At 39.4% G+C, this 17,964-nt stretch overlaps 1 protein-coding gene across 3 annotated transcripts in view; it reads right to left on the bottom strand.

The window, feature by feature from the left end:
- Positions 1-17,964, bottom strand: part of actn3b (actinin alpha 3b) — a 297,251-nt gene that overhangs the window by 185,995 nt on the left and 93,292 nt on the right. For 2 of the 3 annotated variants that reach the window (XR_012382302.1, NM_205544.2), the window contains 1 exon segment: positions 11,052-13,125. The exons of the other annotated variant lie outside the window; for it this stretch is intronic. Coding sequence is in view for 1 of the 2 variants with exons in the window: in NM_205544.2 (NP_991107.2) it covers positions 12,967-13,125 (159 nt within the window). In the remaining variant the exon portion in view is untranslated. 3 annotated transcript variants of the gene reach the window in all.

Below are 17,964 nucleotides of genomic sequence, written 5' to 3'. Positions count from 1 at the left end.
AGTTATTGTATAACGATGGTTTGTTCTGCAGAGCAGGGGTTCCCACACTTTTCAGCCCGCAACCCCCAAAATGACAATGCAAGGGACTCATGACCTCCATAATCCTCTGAGGTGGTTATAAATACAGAAACCTTGCCTGCAATGGCGCACACACACCAATATACTCACATCTATTCTTCATTAAATTTTTTAAATGTATGTCAGAGCTGTAAATGCGGCAGAAAGTTTAACCTGGTGTTATAAAATCAATCTGCTGCATCTGACGCTATTGCTGAGTCTTTAAATTAATGTAATTACCCCACGGGTCGCAATCCAATAAACTATAGGCTACAATAGTAACTTTAAACGACTATTATTTCTCTTAAGTAGGTTATGGATAAAATATGGTCATTCCTATGGTTTAATAAAAATAAATAGATTTTGAAACATCACCAGGCGACCACCCTTCATTGTCCTGCGACCCCTCGGGGGGTCCCGACCCCCACTTTGAGAACCACTGCTGTAGACTATCGAAAAATATATAGCTTAAAGGGGCTAATAATTTTGACCTTAAAATGATTTTTTTTAAATTACTTTTATTCTAGCTGAAATAAAACAAATAATACTGCAGAAGAAAAAAATATTATCATAAATACTGTGAAAATTTACTTGCTTTGTTGAACATCATTTGGCAAATATTTAAAAAAGAAAAAAATTCAAAGGGGGGCTGGTAATTCTGACTTCAACTGTGTGTGTGTGTGTGTGTGTGTGTGTGTGTGTGTGTGTGTGTGTGTGTGTGTGTGTGTGTGTGTGTGTGTGTGTGTTTTGACAGTCATTGTTTAAGTAAGCTGTCAAGTCAGTTTAATGTAATTTAGGTTAAACTAAATCAAAGTTACTTCAATGATTTTTTTTTACTCTATTTAACAAAATATTTAATTTTTTTTCACTAATATTATTGAGAATACATTCATTCATTCATTTTCTAATCAGGAATCGCTACAGCGGAATGAACTGCCAACTTATACAGCAAATGTTTTACACAGCGGATGCCCTTCCAGCTGCAACCCATCACTGGGAAACACCCATACACTCTCATTCACACACATACACTACGAACAATTTAGCTATTCGCCTATACCACATGTTTAGGACTTGTGGGGGAAACCAGAGCACCCGGAGGAAATCCACGCCAACGCAGGGAGATTATGGAGAATATTCCATTTGGTCCCACTTTATATTAAGTGGCCTTTACTAATATGTACTTACACAGGAATTAATAGTTTGTTACGATGTACTTATTGTGTAAATACATGTGTTTATTGTGCACTTATGCTTGATTAAATACCTGAATGTAATTAACTTCTGTAATTACATTTGTAAATACACTGTTGACCATCCCTTACACTTTAACCCCCTCTTAAACCTACCGATACCACCAAACCTGTCCATAACCCAACCCCTATCCCAACTCAAGAGGACCACAAGTGTTCTCAAATACATTATGAACACAGTAAGTACATTGTATTTATTTTTTGATGCAACTACATAGTAGTTAAGGACACTTAATATAAAGTGGGACCTTCCATTTTCGTTCTACTATTGTAAACTAAACATAAAACCACAAACTAGTATACTATTTGGTTGTAATGAGTGGTAATGTGAGTTACTGTTGCCTTTCTGTCTGCTGCAACCAGTCTGGCCATTATCCTCTGACCTCTGACATCAACAGGGCATTTGCGCCCACAGAACTGCCGCTCACTGCATATTTTCTTTTTCCCATCCTCTGTAAACCCTAGAGATGGTTGTGTGTGAAAATCCCAGTAGATCAGCAGTTTCTGAAATACTATTTCAGAACAACCATGCCACGTTCAAAGCCACTTAAATCCCCTTCCCAATTTTAATGCATTCTGATTCAATGGACAACAGTGGTTTGTTCTGTAGCCAATCGAGAAAAAAAAATGGCTGAAGGGGGCTAATAAGAGACTATTCAATTATCCATTATAGTGTACTTTATTAACATCAACCCCAACCCTCACAGTAAAAGTCTGTAAAAATCTGTAAAAATGTAAAAATCTGAATTATTGTAGTACAGTGTCACCAACATTATGTTATACTGATATGAGTATCCACAGCTGTATCCCTTCTAGACTTTTCCCCAAAATAACACTTTTCAGAATGGCTTCCATTGTTGCCATGCGCTTGCTAACGCATACAGGGCAGCTTTTAGAATGTTGCTATTATGAGTTAGAATGGTTGCCATGGTGTTCATCTATAGTTCATCTGCAGTCATGTATGGTGAATCTAAAGCTGTTTTCAGAGCTTTGCAAAGGATTTTTCTATTATTATTCTCAGTTTCTGATTATCATCCGCCATATGCTCATAAATATTGACGATTTTTTTACATTATTAAATGTTTGGTCTATTCTGAATGTTTCATTTTTATTGTTACCTGTTTTTACATCTGTTTCTTTATTGTGTAAGCAGTTTGAGTATTAAAGGCGCTATTTACAAATAAATTATTATCACTGATTTATTAGTTCATTCATTTTCTTTCATTTTAGTCCTTTTATTCATCAGGGGTCACCACAGCGGAATGAACCACCAACTATGCTGGTATTTGTTTTATGCAGTGGATACCCTTCCAGCCACAACCCAGTGGTGGAAAGAATCCTACTCAAGTAAAAGTACCATTACTTGCCTAAAAATTAGTGCAAGTAGAGTAAAAGTATCTGTTGTAAATATTACTCAAAGTATGAGTAAAAAGTAGACCTTTAAACGTACTAGAGTAGTGAGTATTACGCTGTTAAAAGCTGATGCATTTACATGTCATTTGTGTATGTGTAAACGTAGCATTTTGCAGTAATGCCAACTCGCTTAGCCAAGGCTCGAACCAGCGACCTTCTTGCTGTGAGGCCACAGTGCTAACCACAGAGCCACCATGCGCCCTTTAAATGATCATTATTAAACTCAAGCATGAGTTTTAATGTCTCCAGTAGTTTGGGATATGTTTCTTATCCTCCCCCTACTCCTCTTTTTCTCTCCCCTTTATTTCTGTGCAGTGACTTTGTCCTTGTGGGATCAAGTATCCCAGCACACACAGAGCACTGTTAACAACAATGAGGCCTGAGAGAGTGTGTGTGTGTGTGTGTGTGTGTTTAAAAGCGGCTTGTCAGAAGAATAGCGCTTGTGTTTGAGCTGAGGGTGAGAATGAAGGTGGACAGAGGGACAGAGCACTAGTTAAAGATGAACAGGAGATATTTCAGACTTACCTTTTCTCACAAATTGCGTGTGAATCTCCATGAAATGCTGAGATGACACAGGTGTTTGTGTGTGTGGGACACTTGAATGAATTGCTGTCTCTGTCCTGCTTCAAACTCCACCTTTCCACACTGCAAAAAAGCCTTTCTTTCATACAGTTTTTGTCTTGTTTCAAGAGTTCACACTTAGCTGATAATCAATAAAGCGTATTTGGCATGCTGTCCCGAGAGAGAGCCCTGAGCTCGTAATATCCTCGAGCCCGGGGCTCCCTCCCGTTAGAAGGGCGAGAGGGGAATTCGAGGTCAGGTAGGTCTCGAGAACTCCCCTGCTTGTCACCGTGAGAAGTGTAAACTCAGGTTGTATTGGGTGATAATTTGTTTTAGTCGATTGGCTATGGTTTATATTTTTGGACAGTGGGAGGAAACCGGGGAACCTGGGGAAAACCCATGCGAACACGAGGAGAACATGTAAACTCCACACAGAAACACCAACCGGCCCGATGGGTTGGACCGGCGGTGTTCTTGCTGTGAGGCAACAGTGCTAGCCACTGGGCCACCGTGTCGCCCGATCAGAAAAAGTGGGAGGATGTATGGGTGGAAGACGAAGATAACCGGAGTGAAAAACTCAGGTTATTTATAATGCTTCCGTAATCATCTAATAGGGCTGATTACGGAGCTAACAAGGAGCCAGCCGTGTTGATTATAAGCACGTGATCCTCTCGAAATTAGTTTATGAATAAACCACACTTCTAGTAGAGCTGCATGATTCTGGCTAAAATGAGAATCGCGATTTTTTTTTTTTGCCTAAAATAAAGATTACAATTTTCTAACGATTCTGTAGATGTAAAATAAAGTGAATATAAGTGTCGTTGTACTGTTGGTTAAAATGCTAAATGTTGTATAGACTTAGAATGGTGGACTTGAACAGACTTTTAGATTTGTCCTGGTCATTAATGCTGATGATAATCATGATGTTAAATTTTTGTGTTCGAGACGTATGCTTACAATCTGTAATTGTCTGTTTAAAATCTGTCACTGACGTGATTTTCCTGAATACAGAAGACTGAGCGGGTATTTTTGCATTTCGGCGGGTTTTGGATACTTTTGGGGCTGGAATCAGTCAGCTACATCTGGCAACACTGTGTGCACTTTCGGTTTCATTTTCACTGCTAAGCAGGGGCGCCCCCAAGGGGTGGCCACGGCCACCCTTGTGTAAACTCTGGCCACCCCTGTGGCCACCCCAATATGATAGTTGCTGATATTATTAATTTAAATGTATTTACTTAAATTCACAATACTGCAATAAATAAATGAATAAATAAAATGCAGCCACTAAATTATTGTGGATTGATCAGCGCCACTGACGAAGCTGATTCACTGAGATTGCACACTTTTTATTAAGAAATTATTAATTTTGAAATGAGAAAGTTGTGTTTCATCTGATTGAAAACCACAATTCCAAAATAAATAACTAGATGCATTTTGAAATCTGCTTTTCAAAATTTTGTTGGGTTTTGTTTGGTTTATTAATTCATTCATTAATCATATTCATTATTCATAATTCATTAATGTTAGACATGGCATATATTGTATGTTGTACAAGAAATAACTTACCTGAAAGAGGTTTTAGACTAAATATTGATTTTTATTTGGTTTGCACTTGTACTTGCGGAATAAATTACAATATTTCAAGAGTAATTATTGGAATTCATTAAAACTTCATTATTTATTTTACCAAAAACAAAAATATAACATTACTCCTTATTCACAATATATACACATATCATAATTTTTTGTGTGCCACCCCAAGATTTGTTGTGGCCTTACTTGGCCACCCCTAAGAAAATTTGCTGGGGGCGCCACTGCTGCTAAGAGGGGTTCACTTCCAGCGAGGCTCCCAAACGATCACTCTGTGCCACAAACTGATTGTTATTTACAACATTATTAACGTTACCTGTAATTCACAGCCCGGTTCTGTTCACTAAAGCAGGCTTGATTCAGAGGCGCGCGACCGCGACCGCCCTCTCTGTGGTAACAGCTGACGATCAGCTCACGTCACGTGAGATTTTGCGGTCGTAAATACATTACATGAAGACAGAAATCGCATTTTTGAGGTGAATTATATCTTTAAAATACAGCATGTGACTCCTTCAACATCATTTGGAGGTGTCCAAGTTGCTGAACAACGTATGTAAAACAATGTGAAGACTTGTGCGGCCTCTTTCGCTTCTCCCCTGAACTTGAAATATGATTGACAGAATCGTAGAAATGCTGGATTAAGATCGTCAAGGGCAGGGGTGTCAAACTCAATTCCTGGAGGGCCGAAGCTACGCACAGTTTAGTTCCAACCCTGCTCCAACACACTTACCTGTAGGTTTCAAACAAGCCAGAAGGACTCAATTAGTTTGATCAGGTGTGTTTAATTAGGGTTGGAACTAAACTGTGCAGAGCTGCGGCCCTTTTGGAACTGAGTTTGACACCTGTGGTCTAGGAGGTCGAATCGAGATTGCGATCTTTTTACGATTAATTGTGCAGCTCTAGTTTCAAGTCAAAATATATATAAAAAAAACCTCACAAATAAAGTAAAACCAATAAAAATTACACTACCTGACAAAGGTATTGTCGTCGATTCCAGTTGTAAGAGCAACAAATAATATCTTGACTTCTAGTTGATCAATTGGGAAAGTGGCAGAAGGTCAAATTTTCTGATGACTCCTCTGTTGAACTGCATCACAAATACTGCAGAAGACCTTCTGGAACCCGCATGGAGCCAAGATTCTCACAGACATCAGTCAAGTTTGGTGAAAGAAAAATCATGGTTTGGGGTTACATTCAGTATGGGGGCGTTTGAGAGATCTGCAGAATGGATGGCGACATCAACAGCCTGAGCTATCGAGACATCTGTGCTGCCCATTACATTACAAACCACAGAAGAGGGCAAATACTTCAGCAGGATAGCACTCCTTCTCATACAGTACTTCAGCCTCCACATCAAAGCTCCTGAAAGCAAAGAAGGTCAAGGTGCTCCAGGTTGGCCAGCCCAGTCACCAGACATGAACATTATTGGTAAAATAAGTGTAATCTAGAGGCATTCATATAAGCCACTTTTGATAGCAAATGTTCAACTAGAAGTTATTACTTGTTGTTCCTAAAACTTGGATAGAAGACAAGACTTTTGTCAGGTAGTGTGTATATGTGAAATCCAAATTTGAATGTGTTGCATAAATGTGTGCGTATCAGATTTCTATGCGAGACCATTGAATATCTCATGACCAATACTAAAAAAACACATGCGCTATAGGTGAACTGGATGCACTAAATTGGCTGTATTGTATGTGAGTGTGTATGCGTGTTTCCCAGTACTGGGTTGCAGCTGGAAGGGCACCCACTATGTAAAACATATGGTGGAATGGTTGGCGGTTAATTTCGCGGTGGCGACCTCTAAAATAGAGACTAAAGCGAAAGAAAATAAATGAATGAACGAACAGTTACTGTAGAGCAGGGAAGTCAAACTCAATTCCTGGAGGGTCACAGCCCTGCACAGTTTAGGTCCAACCCTGCTTCAACACACTTACCTGTAGGTTTCAAACAAGCCTGAAAGACTCAATTAGTTTGATCAAGTGTGTTTAATCAGGGTTGGAATTAAACTGTGCAGGGCTGCGGCACTCCAGGAATTGAGTTTGACATCCCTGCTTGTCCCAAAAACCCCTCAACAATAGAGTTGTTTCAGCTCATTTTAAAAAAGTAGATTGAACAAGCAGCGAAAACAGATCCTTTTTGGAGTGTACCAGTAATTGTGACAACACTATTGGGACAATTTCAATCCTTGTGTGAACTACCCCTTTAAATGATTTTGAACACATTCCTGCACTGCGCAGCGCAACATCAATCTGCAGTCACCATCACAGCATGATCTGCACAAGCCACACACTCAAGTGCAGTACAACCGCAGCTTAATTCCTACTGCATCAATAAAAACGTTTACGTCGCTCCCAAATGAGATGGGCTAGAGATGAAAAGGGGAAATCTAGATTAAATGAGCATGCAGCCAATCTCTATAATGAAGGCCGACCACTCGCATCCAGGCTGAAACCATTCAGACCAGCTTATCTATGAAAACAGCCCACACATCATCCACTTTAGCCGCACGCACACACTGGAAATAATCCTCTCAACTCAGGTTGATTTCAGCAATGGATCTCGAAGTACCACGAAGCTATGTTGAATAGATTGGGCGCTCTTTGACACAACAGAGCGGCTCATGATGTGAAAACAAATCGCTGCAGGCCAGGGTTTTTTTTTTGCTCTGGAGATAAGGAAAATGAATTTCCGCGGTGTATAATTAACTGCGATCCTGTTTGTATCGACCTTTCTGAGAGGATCCTCCCTATTCAATTAGGCCATCGGATTGAGATGGACTTCATCTGATGGATGTTTATCTACTGACCTGAGCAAAGTACATCAGGATTTGATTTCGGGCGCTCATTATTAATGTGATTCTATCAATAAAGCTGAGCATGTTGGTATGTATATGCACAGGTCAGATGAAGGTCTGTCTGTAATAAAAACACATTTAATCAGAGAGGGCGTCCCGGTGGCGCAGTGGGTAGCACGGTTGCCTGACAGCAAGAAGGTCGCTGGTTTAAGCCTCGGCTGGGTCAGTTGGCATTTCTGTGTAGAGTTTGCACGTTCCCCCCGTGATGGCATGGGTTACCCCCAGTCCAAAGACATGCGCTATAGGTGAATTGGGTAAGTTAATTTGTTTGTATGAGTGTGTATGTGTAATGTAGGCTAGCTAGTAAGTGCAGGTAAACCTCACTCCTCTGACCTCTAAAGGTGCTTTAGCGACAGATGCTAGATAGAAACCATGGTCTTTAGCTTCCTTGGTAGAGCAATCGACTCCCATGCGGAAGGTTGCCGGCTCAATACCAGCTTGGAGCGGGTTGGGTGGCGTAGGACTGACGGGGTTACATTGGTGCCGTGACCCGTATGGGAGTAAAGCCTGATTTATACTTCTGCGTCAAGTGACCGGCGTAACCCACGGCGCAGGCAACGCGCGTGGCTGTGCATTTATACTTCTGCGCGCTGTCTCTGTCGGTCTGAATTAACACTTCGAAACGCTAGTGGGCAGTGAGGTGTTACTGTTCCTCTGTGTCGAGTTTCCTCTCTGCTTTTTTGCTTTTCCTGAACACTTCCGGGATGTACAAGTGGCTCAAACTCGCTCATTTTAAGGTAGGAACCGGCGGACGTGCAACAACTTTAACTATGAGGTAAACACAAAACAAAACTTTCCATCCGGAGCTCCTTCACGGGACTCCACACTTGTAAACAATCGCTCGCGCCATTCGCGCGGCTCTCGGTCCCGCCCAGACTCGTCAGCGCTACCAAGCCGACCAATCACAGAGCTTGCACTACGCGTCGTTGCGACGTGTAGTTACATTTTTTGAGAGGTGCACGTCAGTGACGGCGATGGCCACGGCGAAGGGCTATGCGTCAGCGCTGTAGCATACGCCGACGTTTGACGCAGAAGTATAAATCAGCCTTAAAGCTTAGGGGGGTGAGTGTAACAAAGGCCAGCTAGTAAGCGCTGTGCAGGTAAACCTCACTCCTCTGCCTTCTAAAGGTGCTCTAGCAACAGACACTAAAGGCCATGGTCTTTAGCTTCCTTCTTAGCGCAACCGCCGGTTCGATCCGGGGTTACATTTGGATGTTTCCCAGTGATGGGTTTCGACTAGAAGGGCATCTGCTGCATAAAAAATATGCTGGATAATTTGCCGGTTCATTCCACTGTGGCAAACCCACGTTAATTGAGGGACTAAGTCGAAAAGAAAATGAATAAATTAATCAGAGAAAAAATATATTAATTTTACAGTTGAAGTTAGAATTAAAAGCCCCCCTGTTTATTATGTTTCCCCAATTTCTGTTTAACAGAAAGAAGACTTTCTCAACACATTTCTAATCATAATATTTTTAATAACTAATCTCTAATAACTGAATTATTTTATCTTTGCCATGATGACAGTACATAATATTTGACTAGATATTTTTCAAGACACTTCTATACAGCTTAAAGTGACATTTAAAGGCTTCACTTAATTAGGTTAACTAGGCAGGTTAGGGTGATTAGGAAAGTTATTGTATAATGATGGTTTGTTCTGGAGACCATCAAAAAATATAAGCTATATTTTTTTGATGGTCTCCAGAACAAACCATCATTATACAATAACTTTACAAGGATTGTTAATCACAAGGATTAACATAATATTACTAGTCAGTTTGACTAATTTAAGTTGAGATATATATACATATATAAATGTCTGCAGAATAAACACAACATGCATCTTCACAAGCACTCATTAATTAACAAACACACATTATAATGCATCTTTTACCATGTTGGAAGGTTTTTTAAGGCACAGAGATGAGAAAGTGGGCTTAAGCATACTGAAGTCAACATGAAACGACCAGTTTAACTTTTATAAAGTGAGTGCGACCTGTTTTAACAATAGCAATTTAGTGCAGGACTTGATTTTATTTATCAAAATGGTGCAAAGTTTGCTAATGTGAAGGTGTGCATTAACTACTTTAGGATTTTAGCAAGACTGCATAACCCTGCCCTACGAAAACTGGCCTTAAATTATGCCCAAATATTTTTTCTAGCCTAGATGATATCTTTTAAAAAACGGCTTCAGTTTGGATGTTCTTTCCGCGTTTGCATGGGTTTCCTCCAGGTGCTCCAGTTTCCCCCACTAGTCCAAAGACATGCAGTACAGGTGAATTGGGTAGGCTAAATTGTCCATAGTGTATGTGTGTGAATAAGAATATATGGGTGTTTCGCAGTTATGGGTTGCAGCTGGAAGGGCATCCGCATCTGCGTAAAACATATGCTGGATAAGTTGGTGGTTCATTGCGCTGTGGCGACCCCTGATTAAATAAAAGGGACTAAACCAAAAAGAAAAGAAAGACTAGAAATGTTCAATTGATTCAGCTATAGCAGGGGTGTCCGAACTCGGTCCTGGAGGGCCGGTGTCCTGCAGATTTTAGCTCCACCTTGCCTCAACACACCTGCTAGGATGTTTCTAGAAAGCCTATAGTAAGAGCTTGATTAGCTAGGGGTGTGTCTGATTGCGGTTGGAACTAAACTTTGCAGGACACCGGCCCTCCAGGACCGAGTTTGGACACTACAATTAAGTCAGGAAGTATTGTTTTACTGCATATAAAAACAAGCACTATAGAAGCCAGTAGTTGCAGGTTTCCAACAATTTTAACACAAAAAAGCAACTCATAAAGGTTTGCAACAAGTAAAAGGTAAGTAAATGTTGACAGAATTTAAATTTTTGTGTGAACTATCCCTTTAATTGGTATGTCATTAAATAACAGCTGGGGGAAAAACTCGACGTCATCAACATAGAGAATATGGTACTTGTGAATATTAAATTGTTCCTACATTTCGTAAAATAAATAATTTACATAATGTATTGATCCTGGAGAGCAAATCTTCAATCCTATGAAATGTTAATTTCCTAGCTATCGGCCTAGGCTAGAAAAAATACATGTTGCTTGTCGTCTCAATGGTTGTTTTAACAAAACAAAAATGAAAAACTAGCGAACGTATGCTAAAGACAGGTTTGTTTAAAGCCTTACAGAGCTTAATCAGCAATATTCAAGAATTAAATACCTGAAAACACTTTCACCAAGGCAGTCGAGTTGAGAGGAATTGCTGGACTTCATCATACTCTTAGTTCATCCTAAAGCTCCCCCTACTGGAGACAAACGAGACATACACATGACAGAAAATCAAAAACACAGAAGCAGTAGAGTTTGAGCTGTTTTATTCTGGGCGTTTCGGTTTATTTTTTAATCGTCTGCGTTTAAAATGCAAATGAAGATACCTGGAGGCCATATAGGAGACAGAGATGATCACAATGAGGCGATCTGAAGGGTCAGTGAAATACATTTACCCAGATTTAACATCATGATTGATATTGAATGACAAATAACATCCGAATATCGCCAATAGAAACTACATCCTTGATAAACAAGGCCTGCCTGAGGACAAAGACGTTCTTCCTCCTTTCAAAACTTTCATAACTTTCCCAAACATCTCTTTTAAAGAACCAGACACCCTCTATCTTTTATTTAAGGGGGTGGATAACTCTAAAATTGACAAACATGCGTAATTAATTTACCTTTTTTCCTCCGCTGATAAACGGTAAAACGTTGACAGCCAATCAGAATCACACCAGCGTCAAAGGGCGCGAATATTTGAATTAGAAGAAGCAACGGCTGCGATTTAGTTATCGTCCATATATTGTTATGTTTTATTATGTAAACAGACATAATTTCTTCAACACCTAGGATATGGAGTCATGTAAACTTTCTGACAGACCACCTTCTTAACACATTGGAACAACATGAGGGTGAGTAAATGATTCTTAATAGTGAATTATTCCTTAAAATGATCGACGTGAGTATATCTAAATACAAAGAGATAGAGGGTGTTTCACTGCAGTGACATCCAGGGTTTAATTTAACGAATCTGTCGTGTGTGTCACTGGATTTCACTGTCGGTTTGAAAGCAAACCTGGTTCTTGTTAAGCTTTCAGAAGCCATTCAGGTCAGTGCAACACATACACTTTGCCATAGTCTTTGCCATTTCATCAAGTTCATTTACTGGCTTTGGTTTGATAATTTGGCACAATACTTCCCAATTAAAAGGCAAATTAATAATAGTGAATTTGCCTCTGAACACCACATTCACAATACACAATGATAAAAGATGAAACATGATGACAACACAACATACAGACACTAAACGTTCTGTGTAGAGACTATTGAGTTGTTCTCACAGTTTCAAATTAAGAAGACACTGGACAGCAGTAGTGCTTTTTGGGGTTTTTAAACAGTACAGACCAAATGAGGCAACAGGCCCTTCTCACATATTAATGTCTGCAGAATAAACACAACATGCATCTTTACAAGCACTCATTAATTAACAAACACACATTATAATGCATCTTTTATCATGTTGGAAGGTTTTTTAAGGCACAGAGATAAGAAAGTTGGCCTAAGCATACTGAAGTCAACATGAAACGACCAGTTTAACTTTTATAAAGTGAGTGCGACCTGATTTAACAATAGAAATGTAGGGTAAGACTTGTTTTATTATTCAAAATGATGGAAAGTTTGCTAATGTGTTAGTGTGCATTAACTACTATAAGATTTTAGCAAGACAGCATAACCCCACGCTAAGAAAACTGGCCTAAAATTATGCCCAAATATTTTTTCTAGCCTAGATGATATCTTTTAAAAAAGGGCTTCAGATATTTTTAGGCACAAAATGCATTGAATAATTATCCATAATAAGAACAGGAACACGAATAAATAGGGTTGATCCAATTCCATGCTGACTTCAGACGATGTGATGCTTATTGGAGGGGAAAAACGCGTCAGACATTCAAATGAGACTTTTTTGACTGGACAACAAGATTAAAAACCCCATTATTGCAATTCCATCCTATTACAGAGTGGATGTAAGATACAAATGCAGTTAAAGCTAGCAGTGTGGGCTTTAGACAGAAAGACAGAGAATATTCATGAGTGGGAAAACGAGAGATATTACTATTGACTCCCTTCACAGACTGAAAGCTACATTTGGGGGTGCTTGAAGAAAACAAGAAGAGAGAGGGATGAGAGAAAAGAAAGAGAAAAAGCAGGACATTGAGAGCATTTATAAGTCGCTCTCTCCGTAGAGGGCGCTGGAGAAGGAGATGTAATCCAGGGCTCCAAGGGCTCCTTCGGGGCCGACGTACTTGGTCATGCGGCTGATGCAGTACTCGGCCTGCTCTGGGGGCAATTCGCGGCGGAGCTCCTCCACGGTGATGTAGGGCTGAAAGACGAGAGACAATTTTATAACGACACCCCTTGAAGAACTATTTATAATAAAAGTAAATCCTTTGGACAACTTTTCATTCCAAAAAATCCCAACCAGATTCACAAATGCTTGACTGTAGTGTTGTTAACCTAGCAATCTACAGTAAACAACGCAAGCATTATTGATGTTAATCCTTGGCAAAGTCCCTTTAAAGCAAGTCACTTGGTGGCCATCTTTAAAATGCCTCTCGGGCATTCTGTTTGATCGGGGAAACATCAAGTTCTCTAAAAACGCTCGCCAAGCTTAAATTAAATTTTATATTAGGAATCACCAGTGTTGGGAATGTTACTTTAAAACTTACAGATTACAAATTACTGATTACTACTGGAAAATTGTAATCTGATTCCATTGCTAACTACTTCATGTAAAAAGTAATCAAATGACTAATTACTTTACTTTAAAGTTATTTTTCAAACATATAAAATATACCTATAAAAACAGAATAAACTGCAGCTCTTTCAGTAATTTAATATTCACTGAGAAACATTACAATGGGTTGATCACAGCAGCTTGACACACTCAAAAGACTTAAAGAGTTCATCCAAAACTTAAAATTCTCTCATCATTTACTTGTTCCAATTCTGTTGGACCAAGTGAATGATGAAGTGTTCCAAGAAGACATTTAGAAGAAAACTGGATACCTGTAACAATTCACATCCATTGTATGAAAAGGCAGTGTTTGGGTGTTCTGTGTTTGTCTATCTCAGGGGTAACCAACATGGTGCCCGTGGGCACCAGGTAGCCCGCCAGGTTCACATGGGTTGCCTGCGGGCCTGTTCTAAAAATAGCTCACCATAGCACCACATATGAGTAAGCTGCATCTAATATTTTTATAGGTATTCTTTTTAAGTTACTTTACTTATCAGGGCTCAACAATAAGGACTGCCCGGTGGCCCAGGGCCAGTGTGAGAGACACTTGGGACAGTAGACCGGATCATTACTGGCCCGATTGGGACAGTGCTGCCTTGTCAGTCACTAACATTTAATTTGTCTGTGACTATTTGTGCATTTTAAGCTTGTGTTAAGTCTTTAAATGCTACCTTCTCTGTAATGTCGTAAACAACATATTGCGATTCGTCTCATATGATTGATTTAACCATGCTATTTTTTTTTTTGTAACCTGGTAACAACCAGTACAGCGTAGAAACAGCAACACGGCGGCAACATCAAATTATAAGGCTAAACGAAAATGTCTGTCTCTAACGTCTTGGAAGTAGACATTTACGTGGCAACAACACGACAAAATAAAAATGAAGTGATGTTATGCATAGTTTGCCGTCAGTTTGACAAGTATTGTTAAATAATTTCAAACTGCAATAAAGTACCTCCACATTCTCCATACTGTTCTTTTTGTTTGCATAACACTTATATTTACAATTGTTTTTTAAGTATTGAATTTCTAGATTTACAGACTTTATTTTTGACACATTATTTAAAATATGTGGCTAAAAATAGCTATTAACCTCCCTTTTTTTTTGGTGGGGCCAGTGAAAATTTTGGCAGGGCAAGTAAAAATCTAAACCACTTGCCCGATCGGACAAGTAGAAAAAGTCCTTAGCGTTGAACCCTGCTTATACTTTACTTATAGTTATATACTGTATAAAAAAAAAAACTTTAAAAACAATTTCAGACAAATGAAGTGTTGAATATTGATATTTATCTAACTGGTTAAATCATTGTTGACAACTACTGTGATAAATCATTAACATGATCAATGTCTTCACATAGATGAATATTATTAATTGTTAATAATTACATATAATTAAACATAAATTAAGAAAAATGTGTAAGTTAATAACTGGTAGCCCTTCACACTAATCGTTACCCAAGAAGTAGCTCTCGGTTTGCAAAAGGTTGGTGACCCCTGGTCTATCTTAATGTGATTATTCCAAAGGATGAAGCTGATCAGTCGGTTCTTGTCACGTGACTAGCATGACTCGCCTGGGAAAGGCCCAATATGCGAGTGTACAATGTGCTGTGCAGGTAAACCTCACTCCTCTGACCTCTAAAGGTGCTCTAGCGACAGATGCTAGAGGCCATGATCTTTAGCCTCCTAGTTAGAGCAACCGACTCCTATATGGAAGGATGCCGGTTCGATACCAGCTCGAAGCGGGTTGGATGGCGTAGGATTGGCGGGGTTACCGTTGGTGCCGTGACCCGGATGAGAGTGAGGTATAGGGGGGTGAGTGTAACGGAGGCTAGCCAGTAGGTGCTGTGCAGGTAAACCTCACTCCTCTGACCTCTAAAGGTGCGCTTGTGACAGACGTTAGAGGCCATGGTCTTTAGCCTCCTTGGTAGATCAACCGACTCCCATGCGGAATGTCGCCGGTTCGATACCAGCTCGGAACGAGTTGGGTGGTGTAGGACCGGCGGGGTTGCACAAATCCACGCAAAAGACGTGATATGTGAACGGCCCCATAAGCAGCTACACTTCCCTTCACATTCAGAAGATACCTTTACTCCTGATCCTGCACAAAAATCGAATTTAGCCTGTTTTAGCCTCATTAGGCTGAGTTTTGCCGGCATGTTTTTGGAGCGCAGTATTGTCGTAAAATGCTTTCTGTTTTAGTGCTGAAAAAGTTGTTGGTTGAAGTTAAAGGCAATCGGAAGTTCTTTAGACTGCATTTGTAGTAATGCAACTACACTAACTTTGATAACTGTAATCAAATTACACAAATTTAAAATGCTATTCATTACATTCATTAAATAACTGCGTTCACTAATAATGTAATTAGAATACAGTAACACGTTACACCCAACTCTGAGAATCACCAATTAAATTAAACAAAGACTGTCTCTTTAGTTTCATTTTTAAACGTTCGAATCACACAAAAAATCTACACAAACTGATGTCTGGTTCGAGCCACTCCCCCAGGGAATCGTCAGTTTATAGCAATTGATTATTGGCTCCTGTACTAGAAGGCGGAGCTTCATTCGCTACATTGACCGGTACACTTTTCCCCATTCAAAACTATATGAGCGACATGTCTTGTGTATTTTAAACTTTGACCGCACTTTTCGCCTCACAGACTTCTGAATATGGTGTATCGGAAACGCAAACTTGTGCAACAAGTTTTGTATGTCGCTGTGTTGCAAAGTTCAAGCTTGTTAAACTCTGACTAGCGAAATCGCACCACATGATTGCATAAGACCAATAGAAGATCAAAACATGAGCTCTCTGTACAGAAATATAAAATATGGAGCAATCACTTACTTTTTTAATTTCTAATCATCTAATCGCAGCATCATATGATGAGTTTCGCTTGCTCAAACTCAAGTATGGCCGTGGCTTTACATGCGCGTAATATTCAATATGTCAAATTTTATTTAGCAAATGCTTTTCCATCTCCCATTTTTCACATTAACCCTTTCAAGACTTTTATTCTAAATTTGGTATTACTCTAAATTTTCCTATTTACTACACACAACAGATGTGATTTGATAGTGACCCCCTCTTTTTGAACATTGCTGTTAAAATGACATGTTCAGCTTAAATGATTGGCAATCTTCAACACAGCATAGATTTAAGCTTGGTCTCATTTTGAGGAATTGTCAGATTGTAGCTGAAAGGAAAAAAGTTCAAAGAGTAAATATCACAAAAAGTTATATGCTTTTAAGTTGATGCATGATTCTACATTTGAAGCTGATATCAAAAAATTAGCTTTTAGTAGTATTTTGTTTGGGTGCAGTATCAAACATCATCCCTAGAGGAGCTCCAATTTCCACTGGTGACCATATAAGGGCCTGTTTTTCTATGTATAGTTTTGATGAACATGCAAGATATTGTTTCATACTTTTGACAATATTTATAAAGTAGACATCAACTTCCAAAGTTGTATGGGCAGTTTGGTGGTATTTGTTTTGAATTTAGCCTCTAAAAACATCTCTAAAATGTGGATTGCTGTAGCAAAATAATGCTCTGAGTATCCCTGTCACAAATTAATAAATAACCATTGAACAGTAATATCAGTCCCCAGATATAGGATTTTGAGTGAAATTTAAGTTATTTGAGGTTATTATAAAAGAATAATTAAATATTACAAAATAGTTTTCGTCTTCGGCCAAGCGCATCCAGGATTTTCGGTTTTGGTTTCAGCCCAGAATTTTCATTTTGGTGCGTCTCTAGCAGTGAGACATTATGAGTATCTCATTTTGAAGAATATTACTGAATATAAAAAAATGCAGTAATCAATAATATTAACCTCTCCATTGTTGTTCAGTTGTTGTTAAAAGACAACTAGGCTACTGTAGGATGGTTGGTCTGTGTATTTGTCTCACCCCTCTCTACTGATTGGACGACTGGGTCATAGTAACAAGTGACATGTTTTAACCAAAATTGAAAGGTGCAAACTCTTGGTTACAAAAACAAAAAGACAAGATGAAATTAGCTTGTAATATGTGAAGTTTATTCATAAACTAATTTCGAGAGGATCACGTGCTTATGATTTATCACGGCCGGTCTCGCATTTGCTAATCACCATCTTCCAATCATATGAGCCCTAAGCTACTATAAATAAACACAGTTTCCAGTTCACTTTATCTTTGTTTGGAAGAAACCCCCCTCCTCCCCTATTCTCCTCCTTTACCTCTGATTGGGCGGCACGGTGGCACAGTGGTTAGCACTGTGAGCCCCACAGCAAGAACACTGCCGGCCCTGGTTCCACAGGACTGGTGGGTGTTTCTGTGAGGAGTTTGTATGTTCTCCCCGTGTCCGCGTGGGTTTTCCCCGGGTTCTCCGGTTTCCTCCCACCATCCAAAGACATTCAACATACATAACAATCAAGCTTCTAACCC

This window comes from Danio rerio, chromosome 7 (assembly GCF_049306965.1).
Source record: "Danio rerio strain Tuebingen ecotype United States chromosome 7, GRCz12tu, whole genome shotgun sequence".
Taxonomy (NCBI): Eukaryota; Metazoa; Chordata; class Actinopteri; order Cypriniformes; family Danionidae; genus Danio; species Danio rerio.
Note: the sequence above shows the minus strand (reverse complement) of the source record. Positions and strands in the feature narration are given on the sequence as shown.